The sequence below is a fragment of the Canis lupus genome, chromosome 27, assembly GCF_011100685.1.
Source record: "Canis lupus familiaris isolate Mischka breed German Shepherd chromosome 27, alternate assembly UU_Cfam_GSD_1.0, whole genome shotgun sequence".
In the NCBI taxonomy this organism is placed as follows: domain Eukaryota; kingdom Metazoa; phylum Chordata; class Mammalia; order Carnivora; family Canidae; genus Canis; species Canis lupus.
In genome coordinates, this window is record NC_049248.1 from 44325867 (window position 1) to 44342155 (window position 16289).

Sequence of the window (16289 nt, forward strand, 5' to 3'; positions counted from 1 at the left end):
GACCTCCTGGAGTGTGAGGGCCCCCATGCCTCCACCCCCACCCCCAATCAACCAACGCATGAACCACCAGCTCTCGCCCATCTGGATCCCACACAGTGGACAGTAGGGAGTGCCCGCCTTCAGGCCAGAGCATCAGCGCTCCAGCGTTGTGCCGATCAGCCGCAAGCCCGCTGGGAGAGGGCGACAGGGGTCAGGCCAGGGAGGAGCCAGCTGGCCAGGGAGGACCCAAAGGCCGGATTGAAACACAATGCACTTTATTGGCGACAGAACGGTTGGCAGAGGGGTCCGTGTGTTATGTACATCAGGGCTGGTGACCATTCCCCCCAGGGAGGGGACCCCAAGGGCAGGAGAGGGCGGTGGCGGAGGCCACACCTGGACAATCGGGCACAGAGGGGAGCCCGAGCTGCTGCTCGGCCAGGGGTCCGGATGCAGGAGGAGCCAGAGGCCTGGGTCGTCTAGCCCCCCTGGAGCAGCCCAGGGCAGGGGTCGGTGCAGGGGAGCAGGCTGGGGGGGCACCGAGGGCGGAGGGGAGAGGCGGCTGCGGGCAGGGGGTGCGGCACTCATCTGGAGCTGCGCTGCGAGGACTGGGACAACTTGATGCTGCCGCCCCGGCTGCTGCCCGAGCTGAAGCCTCCACCACTGAGCCCGCAGCGGACCCCGGAGCCCGAGCTGATGCCACCCGCCCGGCCCCAGCCGCCACCTGCACCTCCTCCTGCGCCCCAGCTGCCGCCCAAGCCGCCGCCGAAGCCACCTGCCGCCGATGTCCCGCCGAAGCCACCGCCGAAGCCACCTGCCGCCGATGTCCCGCCGAAGCCACCAGCCGCAGATGTCCCGCCAAAGCCACCGCCGAAGCCACCTGCCGCCGATGTCCCACCGAAGCCGCCGCCGAAGCCACCTGCCGCCGATGTCCCGCCGAAGCCACCTGCCGCCGATGTCCCACTGCTGAGCACGGCTGCAGGGGAAAGGAGGGAGCAGCGATCAGTGATCGGGCCCAGCACCCACCCCCCTGTATCATAACTGCCGACCCGCTGGGCCCGGGATGCTGGGGAGGCCACCAAAGCCGCTTTGCTCCTGGTCCTCCCTGTGATACGTTCTAACGACACAAGGTGCTCGCCCCATGGTGCTAAGTCTTTAGGAATTTTCCAGCAGTTCCTACAATCAATTCTTGATGATCCCGTTGAAGACCTCCCAGAACTTCTCCTCCCATTAACAGGCCCCCAATGGATATTCCCCATTCTGTCCAGACCTATTAATAGTGTCCTAAACTCAGAACAATTACAAAAGCAGGCCCGCCGCCCCTTCCACCCACAGAGAACCTCTCCAACTTCCCTGAAAGGGTTTCTTAACTAAGGTGCTGCTGCCCTGTGTTAGCTCAGGGCACGGATTTCAGAATCAGTTCTGACTGTCGTGGTTGTTTCGGCTACTTACAGATGCTGACGGCGCTCTGGCACTCTCCAGACATCCTGTAGGAGAAAGCAAAAGTAAGATAGCTCTGTCACAAAACAAATTTCTGCAATTTTTCGTTGGTGAAAGTGTCGAACAGGAACCAGAACTGAATTTGGAAGCCAGGCCGATGAGCACCCTCCTGCACCCCTGCTCCGGCCGTAACAGAGCCCTGTGTGCGCCGGCTGCGTGTGCACTCACCCCCTGTGGAGAGTGGGTGCTGAAAGCAACGAGGCCTATGGCAGAGGGGGGCCTCTCCTATACAGCAGCCGTCCGTTCCCATTTGCCCCGTCACCTACCTGGCCCTCAGCATGTACCTTCGGTCAGGAAAGGTGAGAAGACGGAATTAGAGGCCCACCTGCACTCCTCGCCCTCCAGCAGCTTGCGGTAGGTGGCGATCTCCACGTCCAGGGCCAGCTTGACGTTCATGAGCTCCTGGTACTCCTTCAGCAGCCGGGCCAGGTCATCCTTGGCCTGCTGGAGGGCAGCCTGCAGCTCTTGGAGCTTGGCATTGGCGTCCTTGAGGGCCAGCTCCCCACGCTGCTCAGCCTCGGCGATGGCCGTCTGCAGGTTGGCATTCTAGGGCAGGGAGAGGCGGGGGAAGAGGTGAGCCTAGGACGAGGGTCCCAGACCCTCTGAATCTTGCAATAGCTGGTCCCATAGCAAGCATCTTAAAGCCAGGCAACATCACTTTCCCCAATACCCCTATCTTGTCTTCATCCACCGAGATATCTTCCCTATAGATTACCAGCTGTCTAGACTGGCTTGGCCTTTGAACTCCCCAGAGGCCAGGGCTGCCGGAGATGACCCCAGAAGCCCACTCCAGACCAGGGGTTCTGAGACCCACGCCCCCACCCCCACCAGTCCGTCTCGGTACCAGTATCCATTGCCATCCCACCTGCTTCTTAACATTCTCGATCTCAGCCCGCAGCCTCTGGATCATCCTGTTGAGCTCCATGATCTCACTCTTGGTGTTCTTCAGGTCATCCCCGTGTCTGCCGGCCGTGGTCTGCAGCTCTCCCAACTGGAGAGCAGAAGGGAAGATGGGGTATGGATGCAGTTTTGCCTGACGGGTTTCTCCCTCCCTAACATCACCCACCCAACCTTGAGGTGCTTAGTAAGCATTTGTTCGGATGACACTGTTTATGTCTCAGCAGGGACACTTCTGAGGCAGCAGGGAAGAGAACACCTGGGTTGCCGTGGTACTTCTCCCTCCCTGCAGTCCCTGAGCAAGTGAGAATCTGCCCCATGTGGCCTGGCAGGGGGCAGTGGAACCACTTTCCACCAGGGGCAGCACTTTCTGCAACTGAACAACCATTAGAAAGACCTCTCCAGAGAGCAGAACCAAGAGGAGTTCACGCAATGACCACGGGGGACTCCCCACCCAGCAGCCCCGTGGGCCACAGCCCCCCTGAGACCCTCAGTAGACCCTCTGAGAGGTGCCTCACTCTCACCTTGGTCTGGTACAATGCCTCAGCCTCCGCCTTGCTCCTCTGGGCGATGTCCTCATACTGGGCCTTGACCTCGGCGATGATGCTGTCCAGGTCCAGGCTGCGGTTGTTGTCCATGGACAGCACCACGGACGTGTCACTGACATGGCTCTGCATCTGGGACAGCTCCTGCCAACACAGAGGGGCCTGTTAACTCTTGGGGCATCTGCAACAAGCACACAGAGGCCCAGAAAGACTCCTGAACAGCAGACCTGTTGTTCTCTGACTCAGCTCTGAAGCTGCATCTGCCCTACCCTGGCCCCCAGCCCTTCAGAGAACCCCATGTCAGCAGTCCATCCTGCAGAACCCCAACAAGGGGCCCTATCTCTAGGCTGTCTTCCTGGGCCCTAGATACCAAAGTGCCCCAGGCCCTGAGAATATCTCACCTTCCCTTGCCGCCCCCTTAGGAGGTAGCATCCTCACCATATCATAGAGGGTTGTCAGGAAGTTGATTTCATCCATTAAGGCGTCCACCTTGGCCTGAAGCTCCACCTTGTTCATGTAGGCGGCGTCCACATCCTGAGAAAGACAGAAGCAGAAAGACCTCATTCCCCCCAAGGAACAAACAACAAACTGCACATGTAGCAGGAAAGAGTCGGGACAGGCTGAGGACTGACTGGTTCTTGTCCAAGGCTGGTCTCCCATCTGGGATGGTTCAAAACAAAACAAAGAAACTGACTCTTTTAGGGATCTTTCCAGACTACGACACACCTGGCTTCTGCTTTTTTTACCCTTCCTGCCTGAACTCGGCAGCTCCTTGGTGGTGGAGTAAGCTCAGCTGGAAACCTGTGCCCACAAGCCCCAGGAACTTCACACACAGCCCTTACCTTCTTCAGGGTCACAAAATCATTCTCAGCAGCTGTACGTTTATTGATTTCATCCTCATACCTGTAAGGATTGAAAAGGAATAGCTGAGTTTGGGTTTTGAGGTAGTCATAAACACCACTTTTGTCTGAAGCTCTGAAAGTTCATCTCTCCATCCCTGTCCCTCTGCTGCCCCTCTTAGCTGAACACATCCTCCTTACCATCCCCCCTATAAGTTAGGAGGACCAGCCATTCCAGTTTGTCCAAGCACACTGGCCTGGTTTTAGCACTGACTGTCCCATGTCCTGAGAAGACCCCATCCTAGGGAAACTGGGACTGTTGGTCACTACACCATGAGTTGTCCCAGCATCCTTCAGATCCTAGAACCAGAATCTTTCCCAACATGGATCACAAGGAAGTGCTTCCTCAACCCTAAACTCTTCCTTCTTGCCATTACTTTACTTGTCCTTGGAGAAGGAGGGCGAGTGGAGAGCCCAATGAACCCAGCTGCCCTCCGTGAAGGTAAAGAGAGGAAGCCAGGCTAGGTGACACCAATGCCACCGGCAGGAGGAATGCTGGAAGAGCTGGGACTCCGAGACAGGGCTGCCCAGGGGCAACTTCCTACTTGTGCCTCTGTCACTCACTTCCTCTTGAAGTCTTCCACCAGGTCCTGCATGTTCCTCAGCTCCGAGTCCAGGCGGCCCCTCTCCCCCAGGATGCTGTCCAGGTAGCTCCGCTGGGTGCTGATGTAGTTCTCAAAAAGGGGCTCTAGGTTGTTGGTGCCTGTGATGGAATTTGTGCCTTGCTGCTGGAGCAGGCTCCACTTGGTCTCCAGGACCTTGTTCTGCTGCTCCAGGAAGCGCACCTGCAGGGCATCGGGGGAAGCCGCATCAGGCAACAGCAGCAGAGGAACAGGGGGGGCCTTGGCTCCCTGAACCTCAGGTAGGACTGAGGGTCTGAATCTCCCCATCCCCCAGCACAAAGGCCTAGAAAGGATGCGAAGGTAGGTCCCTACTGTACCCTACTGTAGCTGGAGAGGCTATGGGCAGATGATTGCTCCGGTCAGGCCACTAAGGATGCAGCATGGTTGGGAAGTTACAGGAGGAGGAGAGAAAGGTGGGGAAATTGGAAGTAGCCCCTGTCCCGGAAGCAGAGTGGTAAAGATGACCACCCAGTGTCCTCCAAGGACCTTGGGACTCTAGCCCAACTTCCAAAAATAGAGTCTACTCTCTGCAGAAAGGCGCTTGAACCTCAGCGGCACAGCTTCCGCCTAAAGCTCTGCTGACACTCAGCCCTTCAGGATGTGAATCACTGGGAACTGATACAATTGAAATGTCACAATCAGCACTACAGGAGGGAGCCCATCGGTGTAAGCCAGCCTGGTCTGGAGGGCACAAGCACCCTTCTCTTCCTGACCAGGTTGATTAGAGGTGCAAATTAGTTGCCAGCTTGTCTGCAGCCCTCCTAGGACTAAGGTTCCAGGTAAGCCTCTTTAATCCCTTCTCGAGGGCATCCACCGCCTTTGCCTGGCACAGGGGCATGGAGGCAACAGGCCTCCCAGAAAGCCTGAAAGGGCAGCCAGGTCCAGAAAATGCCCAGTCCTGGGTCAGACCCTTCCTGCCGGTGGTCGTGGCTCTTGACATACGTTGCCAGTCAAGGCCTAGATAAGGCAACGGTCAGGAGATGTGAGCAGGGAGCCAGACAAGCAGGACTTGGGGATATCCAGGACCAAAGAGGGGCCCATTGTCTTCCCACTCAGGTGACCGTTTGGGCAAGCTCATCAGCCCTTAACATCTTTCCAGAACCCTAGAGCTCTACCTAACCATCCCCTCCAGCCTGACTCATCTGAGATTGATCCTGAGCGCTGTCTAGATGTCACACTCAAAGTCCCAGCCTAGAAATGGGGCCCAGTAAAAGCTCCATCACCTTGTCGATGAAGGAGGCAAACTTGTTGTTGAGGGTCTTGATCTGCTCACGCTCCTGGGTCTTCACTTGTCCGATCTGGGGGTCGATCTCCACATTGAGGGGCTGCAGGAGGCTCTGGTTGACAGTCACCTCCTGGATCCCCCCGGGGAAGCCACCAGGACCACCAAAGCCGCCAGGACCAAAGCCACCAGGGCCACCAAAGCCACCAGGCCCTCCAAAGCCACCAGCTCCGCCAAAGCCACCAGCCCCGCCAAAGCCACCAGCCCCACCAAAGCCACCAGCCCCTCCTCCAAAGCCACCAGCCCCTCCTCCAAAGCCACCTCCTATTCCTCTGCCACCACCAAAGCCACCTCCATAGCCACCACCAAAGCCACCTCCATAGCCACCCCCAAAGACACTGCCACTGCTGCTACGCCCTCCCCCAAAGCCACCAGCCCGGGAGCCACCAGCCACGCTGATGGAGATGCTCTTGTTGCCACCCAGGCTGTAGAGGCTGCGACTGCCGAAGCCTCCCGCTCCACCCCGGAACCCGCAGGCCCCTCCACTGGCTCCCCCGGAGCGGGCCACACTGCTCATCCTGCTGCTGCCTGAGACCACGGCGGAGCGGCCCGAGAAGCCCTGGCTGCCGCCACCAGATGTCTTGCAGACTTGTCTGTTCATGGTGAGAGAGCTTGATGAAAGAAGAGCACAAGAGTTAAGCAGGACACTGAGAGTCAGAGGAAGAGGGAAAGGAACTGAAGACCTGTGCAGAATAAATCCCTTTATATACCTCAAGGAGGTGGCTGGGCTCAAACGAAGGAGAGATAATTAATCCCAAATAGTCATGGGTGGGGTTTGCCTCCAAGGCAATAAGTTTGTTCCAGGCTACCAAACACACCTTAAAAATAATCTGAAATGGTAAAAATGCTAAGGTGGCAGGCTTACGTGGCCGGGAGTGGTGCCTGGCGTGCCCCATGCTTGGGCACGGCCACCTCCTAGCTTTGTCTGACAGGACCCAGGAGGCACACGCATCCCTGCCAGGTGCTCAGCGGCCACCTGCCTGCCCTCCGCTGTGGAAAGAGTGGAGTGGGAGGTAGGCTGCGGAGGTCCGGTTGTCTGGGTAGTGGAAACAGTGAAGCCCACTCCAAGACTCAGCGCAAGTGTCTCAACAGAAGGGCCGATTCCGTTCACGCCGCGGTCAACACGTGGTCATTGAACAGCCACCGTGTGCCCAGCTCTGCGCTGGGCTTGGGAAGGGAATGATGCCTCTCTTCCTCCTTTCCCGGAAACAAAGCTCAGAGCCCTGACAAATCTGCCTCCTGGGCCCCTCTCTGTCCCAGGCTGCAGCTCGGGAGGCAGTGGCATTTGGGTTCATGACAGTCTTCTGAGAAAAAGGGCAGTTAACACCTATGTGCTTTGGGGACACCTGGGTGGCTCAGTGGTTGAGCCTCTGCCTTCGGCCCAGGGCGTGACCCTGCAGGGAGCCTGCTTCTCCCTCTGCCTGTGTCTCTGCCTCTGTCTGCATCTCTCATGAATAAATAAATAAAATAAAATCTTTAAAAAAAAAAAAAAAGCACCTATGCACTCTGATGAGACATTAGCAAAATTCAGCATGAGAAATGTTTGTTTGCTGGCTTGCTTGTTGGTTTTGAAAACTTCCCAGGGAAACTGTACATTGTGCCACACCTTGGTGCATCTCTAAAGCTTATTTTCTTGCTCTGCACAGTTTTGGCACTTCTCTGGTTTCAGCCCAAGCCCCAGATGACTGGAAATTCAAACATCAATTCTACTACCTGTTCAACCAATATTTTTTTGGTTTTTTGTATATTTTTTTATTGGAGTTCGATTTTCCAACATACAGCATAACACCCAGTGCTCATCCCGCCAAGTGCCCCCCTCAGTGCCCGTCACCCAGTCACCCCATCCTCACGCCCACCTCCCTTTCCACTACCCCTAGTTCATTTCCCAGAGTTAGGAGTCTCTCACGTCTCCCTCTCTGATATTTCCCGCTCCTTTTCTCTCCTTTCCCCTTTATTCCCTTTCACTATTTTTTATATTCGCCTAATGAATGAGACCATATAATGTTTGTCCTTCTCTGATTGACTTATTTCACTCAGCATAATCCCCTCCAGGTCCATCCATGTTGAAGCAAATGGTGGGTATTTCTCATTTCTAATGGCTGAGGAATATTCCATTGTATACATAGACCACAGCTTCTCTATCCATCATCTGTCGATGGACACCGAGGCTCCTTCCACAGTTGGGCTATTGTGGACATGGCTGCTATGAACATCGGGGTGCAGGTGTCCCGGCGTTTCACTGCATCTGGATCTTTGGGGTAAATCCCTAGCAGAGCAATTGCTGGGTCGTAGGGCAGGTCTATTTTTAACTTTGAGGAACCTCCACACAGTTTTCCAGAGTGGCTGCACCAGTTCACATTCCCACCAACAGTGCAAGAGGGTTCCCCTTTCTCCGCATCCTCTCCAACATTTGTGGTTTCCTGCCTTGTTAATGTTCCCCAGTCTCACTGGTGTGAGGTGGGATCTCACTGTGGTTTGGGTTTGTATTTCCCTGATGGTACGTGATGTGGAGCATTTTCTCATGTGCTTGTTGGCCATGTCTGTGTCTTCCTCTGTGAGATTTCTCTTCATGTCCTTTGCCCATTTCATGATTGGATTGTTTGTTTCTTTGCTGTTGAGTTTAATAAGTTCTTTGTAGATCTTGGAAACTAGCCCTTTATCTGCTACATCATTTACAAATATCTTCTCCCATCCTGTAGGTTGTCTTTTAGTTCTGTTGACTGTTTCTTTTGCTGTGCAGAAGCTTCTTATCTTGATGAAATCCCAATAGTTCATTTTTGCTTTTGTTTCCTTTGCCTTCATGGACGTATCTTGCAAGAAGCTGCTGTGGCCAAGTTCAAAAAGGGTGTTGCCTGTGTTCTCCTCTAGGATTTGGATGGATTCTTGTCTCACATTTAGATCTTTCATCCATTTTGAGTTTATCTTTGTGTCTGGTGTAAGAGAATGGGATAGTTTCATTCTTCTGCATGTGGCTGCCCAATTTCCCCAACACCATTTATTGAAGAGACTGTCCTTTTCCCAGTGGATAGTCTTTCCTGCTTTGTCGAATATTAGTTGACCATAAAGTTCAGGGTCCACTTCTGGGTTCTCTATTCTGTTCCATTGATCTATGTGTCTGTTTTTGTGCCAGTACCACACTGTCTTGATGACCACAGCTTTGTAGTGCAACCTGAAATCTGGCATTGTGATGTTTCCAGCTATGGTTTTCTTTTTCAATATTCCCCTGGCTATTCGGGGTCTTATCTGATTCAACACAAATCTTAAGATGATTTGTTCCAACTCTATGAAGAAAGTCCATGGTATTTTCTCTTTTTTCCTCAGTTTCCCTCTTTGCTATCAACTTGTCTTCTAGGTCACTCACTCGTTCTTCCACCTCGTTAACCCTCGTCGTTAGGACTTCTAGTTTGGATTGCATCTCATTCAATTGATTTTTAATTTCTGCCTGATTAGCTCTAAATTCTGCAGTCATGAAGTCTCTTGAGTCCTTTATACTTTTTTCTAGAGCCACCAGTAGCTGTATAATAGTGCTTCTGAATTGGCTTTCTGACATTGAATTGTAATCCAGATTTTGTAACTCTGTGGGAGAGAGGACTGTTTCTGATTCTTTCTTTTGAGGTGAGGTTTTCCTTCTAGTCATTTTGCTCAGTGCAGAGTGGCCAAAAGCAAGTTGTATTGGGAAAAAGAGAAAAAGAGAGGAGAGAAAGAAGGAAAGAAAAGAGAAAGAGAAAAAAAAAGGGAAGAAAAACAAAAACAAAAAACAAAAAAAAAAAAAGAAAAAGAGAAAGAAAAAGAAAAAGAAAGGAGAAAAAAAGGGGGTGGGGGAAGGAAACAAATCAAAAAGCAAAACAAAACAAAAACAAAAACAAACAAACAAAAAAAGAACCACCGGGGAGTATCTTCTGATTCTGTGTTCTTTAAGTCCCTTGGCTTCTCCTGGAAGTTGTCCGTCTAGCTGGTCTTCTGGGGGAGGGGCCTGTTGTGCTGATTTTCAGGTGTTAGCAGTTGGGGGAGCTGCTGTGCCCCTGCCTGGTGCAGGGCTCAGGGGGGTTGTTTACCCCGTGAGGCCGCAGGAGGAACAGCCCCAGTGGCGGGGCAGCTCTGGAGCCCTGGATTCAGCTCCGGCAGGAACTCCGTCTGCAGGGCCTGGAGGCTCCGGGGCGGGGCCGCTGATGTGCTCAGCTGGGGCAGGAGCGTCCTCGCTGTCCTGGGCCCTCCCGGCCTCTGCCTGTCCCGGGGGAGGCGGGATCCTGGGCTGTGTCCCGGCGCCCTGTGCTCCGGAGCCTGCGCTGGTGGATTCGCGCTCCCGGGCCGCGCAACCCCCTCCGCGGAGCCGCCGCCTGAGCCCCTCCGAGCTGCTCCTGGAACCGCGCAGGCCCCTCCGCACGGAGCCTCTTCCTCTGCCCGAGCCCCTCCGAGCTGCTCCCGGGGCCGCGCAGCCCCCTCCGCGGAGCCGCCGCCCGAGCCCCTCCAGCTGCTCCGGGTCCCGCCGGGTCCCGCCGTGCGCGCTGCAGCCCTTAGGGAGCTCGGCGCACTCTCCTGGGCGCGCAGTTGCTGTTACTGTCCCGGGGAACCCGAGGGCATCCTCGCCCTCCTGGGTCCTGCTCCAACTCCCTGCGAGCCCCTTTCCCCCGGGAAGGTCGGTGCAGCTCCTGCGTCTCCGGGACGGGGCTCTCCTGTCCTGGGGACACTCGCCCCGGCCTCAGCCCGGCTCCTCGCGGGGCCCCTCCCCCTTGGAGGCCTTTGTTCCTTTATTTCTTTTTCCCCGTCTTCCTACCTGGATAGATGCGCGAACTCTTCTCACTGTAGCATTCCAGCTGGTCTCTCTTTAAATCTCAGGCCGAATTCATAGATTTTCAGGATAATTTGAAGGTTTTCTAGGTAGTTTGGTGGAGACAGGTGATTTGGGGACCCTCCTCTTCCGCCGTCTTGCTCCTCCCCCAGTCCATGGTATTTTGATAAGGCATTAAATGTATAAATTGCCCTGGGTAGCAATGACATTTTCACAATATTAATTCTTCCAATCCATGAGCATGGAATATTTTTCCACCTCTCTGTGTCTTCCTTCAATTCTTTCAGAAGTGTTCTGTAGTTTTTAGGGTATAGATCCTTTACCTCTTTGGTTAGGTTTATTCCTAGGTATCTTATGCTTTTGGGTGCAATTGTAAATGGGATTGACTCCTTAATTTCTCTTTCTTCAGTCTCATTGTTAGTGTATAGAAATGCCACTGATTTCTGGGCATTGATTTTGTATCCTGCCACGCTACCGAATTGCTGTATGAGTTCTAGCAATCTTGGGGTGGAGACTTTTGGGTTTTCTATGTAGAGTATCATGTCATCGGCGAAGAGGGAGAGTTTGACTTCCTCTTTGCCAATTTGAATGCCTTTAATGTCTTTTTGTTGTCTGATTGCTGAGGCTAGGACTTCCAGTACTATGTTGAATAGCAGTGGTGAGAGTGGACATCCCTGTCGTGTTCCTGATCTTAGGGGAAAGGCTCCCAGTGCTTCCCCATTGAGAATGATATTTGCTGTGGGCTTTTCGTAGATGGCTTTTAAGATGTCGAGGAATGTTCCCTCTATCCCTACACTCTGAAGAGTTTTGATCAGGAATGGAGGCTGTATTATGTCACATGCTTTCTCTGCATCTATTGAGAGGATCCTATGGTTTTTGTTTTTTCTCTTGCCGATATGATGAATCACACTGATTGTTTTACGAGTGTTGAACCAGCCTTGTGTCCCGGGGATAAATCCCACTTGGTCTTGGTGAATAATCTTCTTAATGTACTGTTGGATCCTATTGGCCAGTATTTTGTTGAGAATTTTTGCATCCATGTTCATCAGAGATATTGGTCTATAATTCTCCTTTTTGGTGGGGTCTTTGTCTGGTTTTGGAATTAATGTAATGCTGCCTCATAAAACGAGTTTGGACATATTCCATCCCTTTCTATCCGTCGGAACAGCATTAGTAGAAAAGGTATTATTTCTTCTTTAACCATTTGATAGAATTCCCCTGGGAAGCCATCTGGCCCTGGACTTTTGTGTCGTGGGAGGTTTTTGATGATGACTGCTTCAATGTCCTCCCTGGTTATTGGCCTGTTCAGGTTTTCTGTTTCTTCCTGTTCCAGTTTTGGTAGTTTGTGGTTTTCCAGGAATGCTTCCATTTCTTCTATATTACCTAATTTATTGGCATGTAGCTGCTCATAATATGTTTTTAAAATTGTCTGTATTGGGATCCCTGGGTGGCGCAGTGGTTTAGCGCCTGCCTTTGGCCCAGGGCGCGATCTTGGAGACCTGGGATCGAATCCCACGTCAGGCTCCTGGTGCATGGAGCCTGCTTCTCCCTCTGCCTCTCTCTCTCTCTCTGTGTGTGTGTGTGTGTGTGTGTGTGTGTGTGTGACTATCATAAATAAATAAAAATTAAAATCGTTTGTATTTCCTTGGTATTGGTTGTGATCTCACCTTTTTTATTCGTGATTTTATTAATTTGAGTCTTTTCTCTTTTTAATAAGGCTGGCTAATGGTTTGTCTATCTTCTTAATTCTTTCAAAGAACCAACTCTTGGTTTTGTTGATCTGTTCCACAATTCTTCTGGTCTCTATTTCATTGAGTTCTGCTCGAATCTTCATTAACTCTTTTCTTCTGCTTGGTGTAGGTTTTATTTGCTGTTCTTTCTCCAGTTCCTTTAGGTGTAAGGCTAGCTTGTGTATTTGAGTCTTTTCCAATTTTTTGAGGGATGCTTGTATTGCGATATATTTCCCTCTCAGGACTGCTTTTGCTGTATCCCAAAGATGTGGAACAGTTGTATCTTCATTATCATTAGTTTCCATGAATCTTTTTAATTCTTCTTTAATTTTCTGGTTGACCCTTTCATCTTTTAGCAGGATGCTCTTTAACCTCCACGTGTTTGAGTTTCTTCCAAATTTCTTCTTGTGATTGAGTTCTAGTTTCAAAGCATTATGGTCTGAAAATATGCAGGGGACAATCCCAATCTTTTGGTATCAGTTAAGACCTGATTTGTGACCCAGTATGTGGTCTATTCTGGAGAAAGCTCCATGTGCACTTGAGAAGAATGTGTATTCAGTTGTGTTCGGATGCAAAATTCTGTATATACCTGTGAAATCCATCTGGTCCAGTGAATCATTTAAAGCTCTTGTTTCTTTGGAGATGTTGTGCTTAAAATATATGCCATTTGCAGATAGCGCCGTGTTGAAGTCTCCCAGTATTAGTGTATTAGTGTCTAAGTATGTCTTTACTTTGGTTATTAATTGATTGACATACTTGGCAGCTCCCACAATAGGGGCATAAATATTCATGATTGTTAGGTCCTCTTGTTGGATAGATCCTTTAAGTATGATATAGTGTCCCTCTTCATCTCTTACTACAGTCTTTGGGATAAACTTTAATTTGTCTGATATGAGGATGGCTACCCCTGCTTTCTTTTGAGGACCATTTGAATGGTAAATGGTTCTCCAACCTTTCATTTTCCGGCTGTAGGTGTCCTTAGGTCTAAAATGAGTCTCTTGTAGACAGAAGATAGATGGGTCTTGCTTTTTTATCCAGTCTGAAATCCTGCATCTTTTTTTTTTTAAACCTGCATCTTTTGATGGGATCATTAAGCCCATTCACGTTCAGAGTTACTATTGAAAGATATGAATTTAGTGTCATCATAATACCTATTCAGTCCCTGTCTTTGTGGATTGTTTCTTTGGACTTCCTCTTTCTTTTACAGAGTCCCCCTTAATATTTCTGACAGAGCTGGTTTGATGGTCACATATTCTTTCAGTTTCTGCCTATCTTGGAACCTCTTTATCTCTCCTCCTATTCTGAATGAGAGCCTTGCTGGATAGAGTATTCTTGGCTGCATGTTCTTCTCATTTAGGACCCTGAATATATCCTGCCAGCCCTTTCTGACCTGCCAGCTGTCCGTGGAGAGGTCTACTGTTAATCTAATATCTCTCTCCATAGAAGTTAGGGATGTCTTGTCTCTTGCTGCTTTAAGGATTTTCTCTTTATCTTTGGAATTTGCAAGTTTCACTATTAAATGTCAAGGGTTGAATGGTTTTTATTGATTTTAGGGGGGGAACCTCTCTATTTCCTGGATCTGAATGCCTGTTACCCTCCCCAAATTAGGGAAGTTCTCAGCTATGATTTGTTCAAATATGCCTCCTGCCCCTCTGGCCCTCTCAGCGCCCTCTGGAATCCCAATTAAACGTAGATTTTTCCTTCTGAGGCTGTCATTTATTTCTCTTAACCTTTCCTCATGGTCTTTTCATTGTTTTTCTCTTTTTTCCTCAGTTTCCTTCCTTGCCATCAACTTGTCTTCTATGTCACTCACTCGTTCTTCTACCTCATTAACCCTTGTCATTAGGACCTACAGTTTGGATTGCATCTCATTTAATTCATTTTTATTTTTATTTTTATTTTTAAAGATTTTATTTATTTATTCATGAGAGACAGAGAGAGAGAGAGAGGCAGAAACACAGGCAGAGGGAGAAGCAGGCTTCATGCAGGGAGCCTGATGTGGGACTCGATCCTGAGACTCCAGGATCACGCCCTGGGCCGAAGGCAGGTGCTAAACCGCTGAGCCACCCAAGGATCCCCTAATTCATTTTTAATTTCAGCTTGATTAGATCTAAATTCCGCAGTCATGAAGTCTCTTGAATCCTTTATGCTTTTTTTCAGAGCCACCAGTAGCTTGATAATTGTGCTTCTGAATTGGCTTTCTGATATCAAATTATAATTCAAATTCTGTAACTCTGGCAGAGAGTACTGTTTCTGATTCTTTTGTGGTGAGTTCTTTCTAGTTATTTTGCTCAGTACAGAGTGGCTAAAAAGGAGTTTTTCTGGAAAAAGGAAGAAAAAAAGAAAAAAAGGATGGGTATCCTCTGGTTCTATATACTGTAAATCCCTCAACTTTCCCTGGAGCTTTCCAGCGCTGCTCGCCCAAGAACTTGCTCTTCCCCTGCCCTTCCAGCTGGTCTTCTGGGAGAGGGGCCTGCTGTGCTGATTCTCAGGTGTGTGTACCTGGGGGAGCTACCCTACCCCCTTCCAGGTACATGGCTCAGTGGGAGCTGTTTACCCCGTGAGGCCCCTGGCAGCCCGCTCTGTCCCAGGCACAGGGTGACACCAGGAGGAAGAACAACAGTGGCAGCAGCCATCTCTCCAGCTCTGGAGTCAGCTCCCCCAGTAACCACCTGTAGCTCCCAGTCCACACTGGCCTAGGTGTGCTGATCTGCACAGCTTGGGGGTGCCCGGTGGCAGGAGGGCCCTCACTGTCCTGGGCCCTCCCTGCCTCCACCTGTCCTGGGGGGAGCACAGGATCCTGGGATGCAGCCCCCTCCACCCGGAGCCCCCCTGGCTTCTCCCGAGGCCCTGCCGAGTGCTCCAGCCCTTTACTGAGCTCAGCCCACAGTGTGGGTGCACTCTCCCCGGGGCACCCCTCCTCTGTTAGTGACCCCAGGAACCTGGAAGCTCCACTGCCCCCCTGCACCCCCCCCCCAGTTCCCTGCTGAGCACCTTTCCATCTGGGAAGAATCCAGTGTGGATTTTTAAAGTTCCCGCATCTCCAGGGCTGGGCTTTTCTGTCCCCATGGCTCCCACCGCCCCCCTTAGCCTGGCAGCTCCTTGCAGGGGCTCCTCTGCCACTGGATTCTTGTTTATTTTTTTTCCCATCTTCCTACTTTGTTAGAAGCACAAATCCTTCTCTCTACAGCGTTCCAGCTGTTCTCTCTTTAAATCTCAGGTCGAATTCATAGGTTTTGGGGATGATTTGAAAGTTACCTAGGGAAGTTGGTGGGGACAGGTGACTTGAGGACCCTGCTCCTCCGCCATCTGGCCCCACCCCCCTGTTCAACCAATATTTACGACTGTCTGACTCATGCCAGGCACTGTGCAAGGTAGAGACTCGATGGTGAACAAGACACACAGAACCATTCCCGGGTTGCAGGGCTGTGCTCCCAGGAGTCTGTGGGCTCAGGATCCAGACCCCACACTTGCCCCAGGAAGCCACACCTGCCAGAGGCACCATACTGCCATAGATGCCTGACTCCGCAAGCCTGAGAACCTGCCAGCCTGGTGTTTTTCACAGGCTTAGGGACTGGGGTTGGCTTGTCCAAGAGGAAAGCCTGCCAAATTAGCCGCTTATCTCTCCAGGACAGGTCTTTTTTTGTTCTGCCTGCTGCAGGTTAGGCCCTGCTAAGGGTGTGGCCTGTGCGGCATTGGCAGAGCAAGGAGGAAAGGACAGGGGGTTCCTCAACGGTGGGTGCGGCTGGGAATGACCCAAGTGCAGAGGAAATGAAATTTTCTCCTGTGACCTGATTCTCCCATTTTGTCCTTCTCTCCCTCATTTGTTACCCCCAGGCTACCCATCATCTGGGCCCCCTCCCCAGAATAAAACCATAAGCTTTCCAGGAGTTTACAATCTTGTTAATGTACAGGATACCTTGGTTCTTAGCACAGTGCTGTGCCAATAGTAGGTGCTCATAAAAGTTGTTTGGTTGAATGAGTCAATCAATTAATCAACTGATGAATTAATGAATAAATTAATTCATTAAAAGTGGGTTCAATTCCA

The 16289-nt window shown here is 51.3% G+C and overlaps 1 protein-coding gene across 1 annotated transcript; it reads right to left on the reverse strand.

The window, feature by feature from the left end:
* Positions 1 to 233: 233 nt before the first annotated feature.
* Positions 234 to 6388, reverse strand: KRT3 (keratin 3). The gene is given in 10 exon segments (NM_001346012.1): positions 234 to 751; positions 896 to 952; positions 1429 to 1463; positions 1802 to 2022; positions 2342 to 2467; positions 2898 to 3062; positions 3357 to 3452; positions 3761 to 3821; positions 4382 to 4602; positions 5664 to 6388. Coding segments are annotated over 10 exon segments (1833 nt in total). The 5' UTR covers positions 6324 to 6388; the 3' UTR covers positions 234 to 560.
* Between the last annotated feature and the right edge of the window lie 9901 nt (positions 6389 to 16289).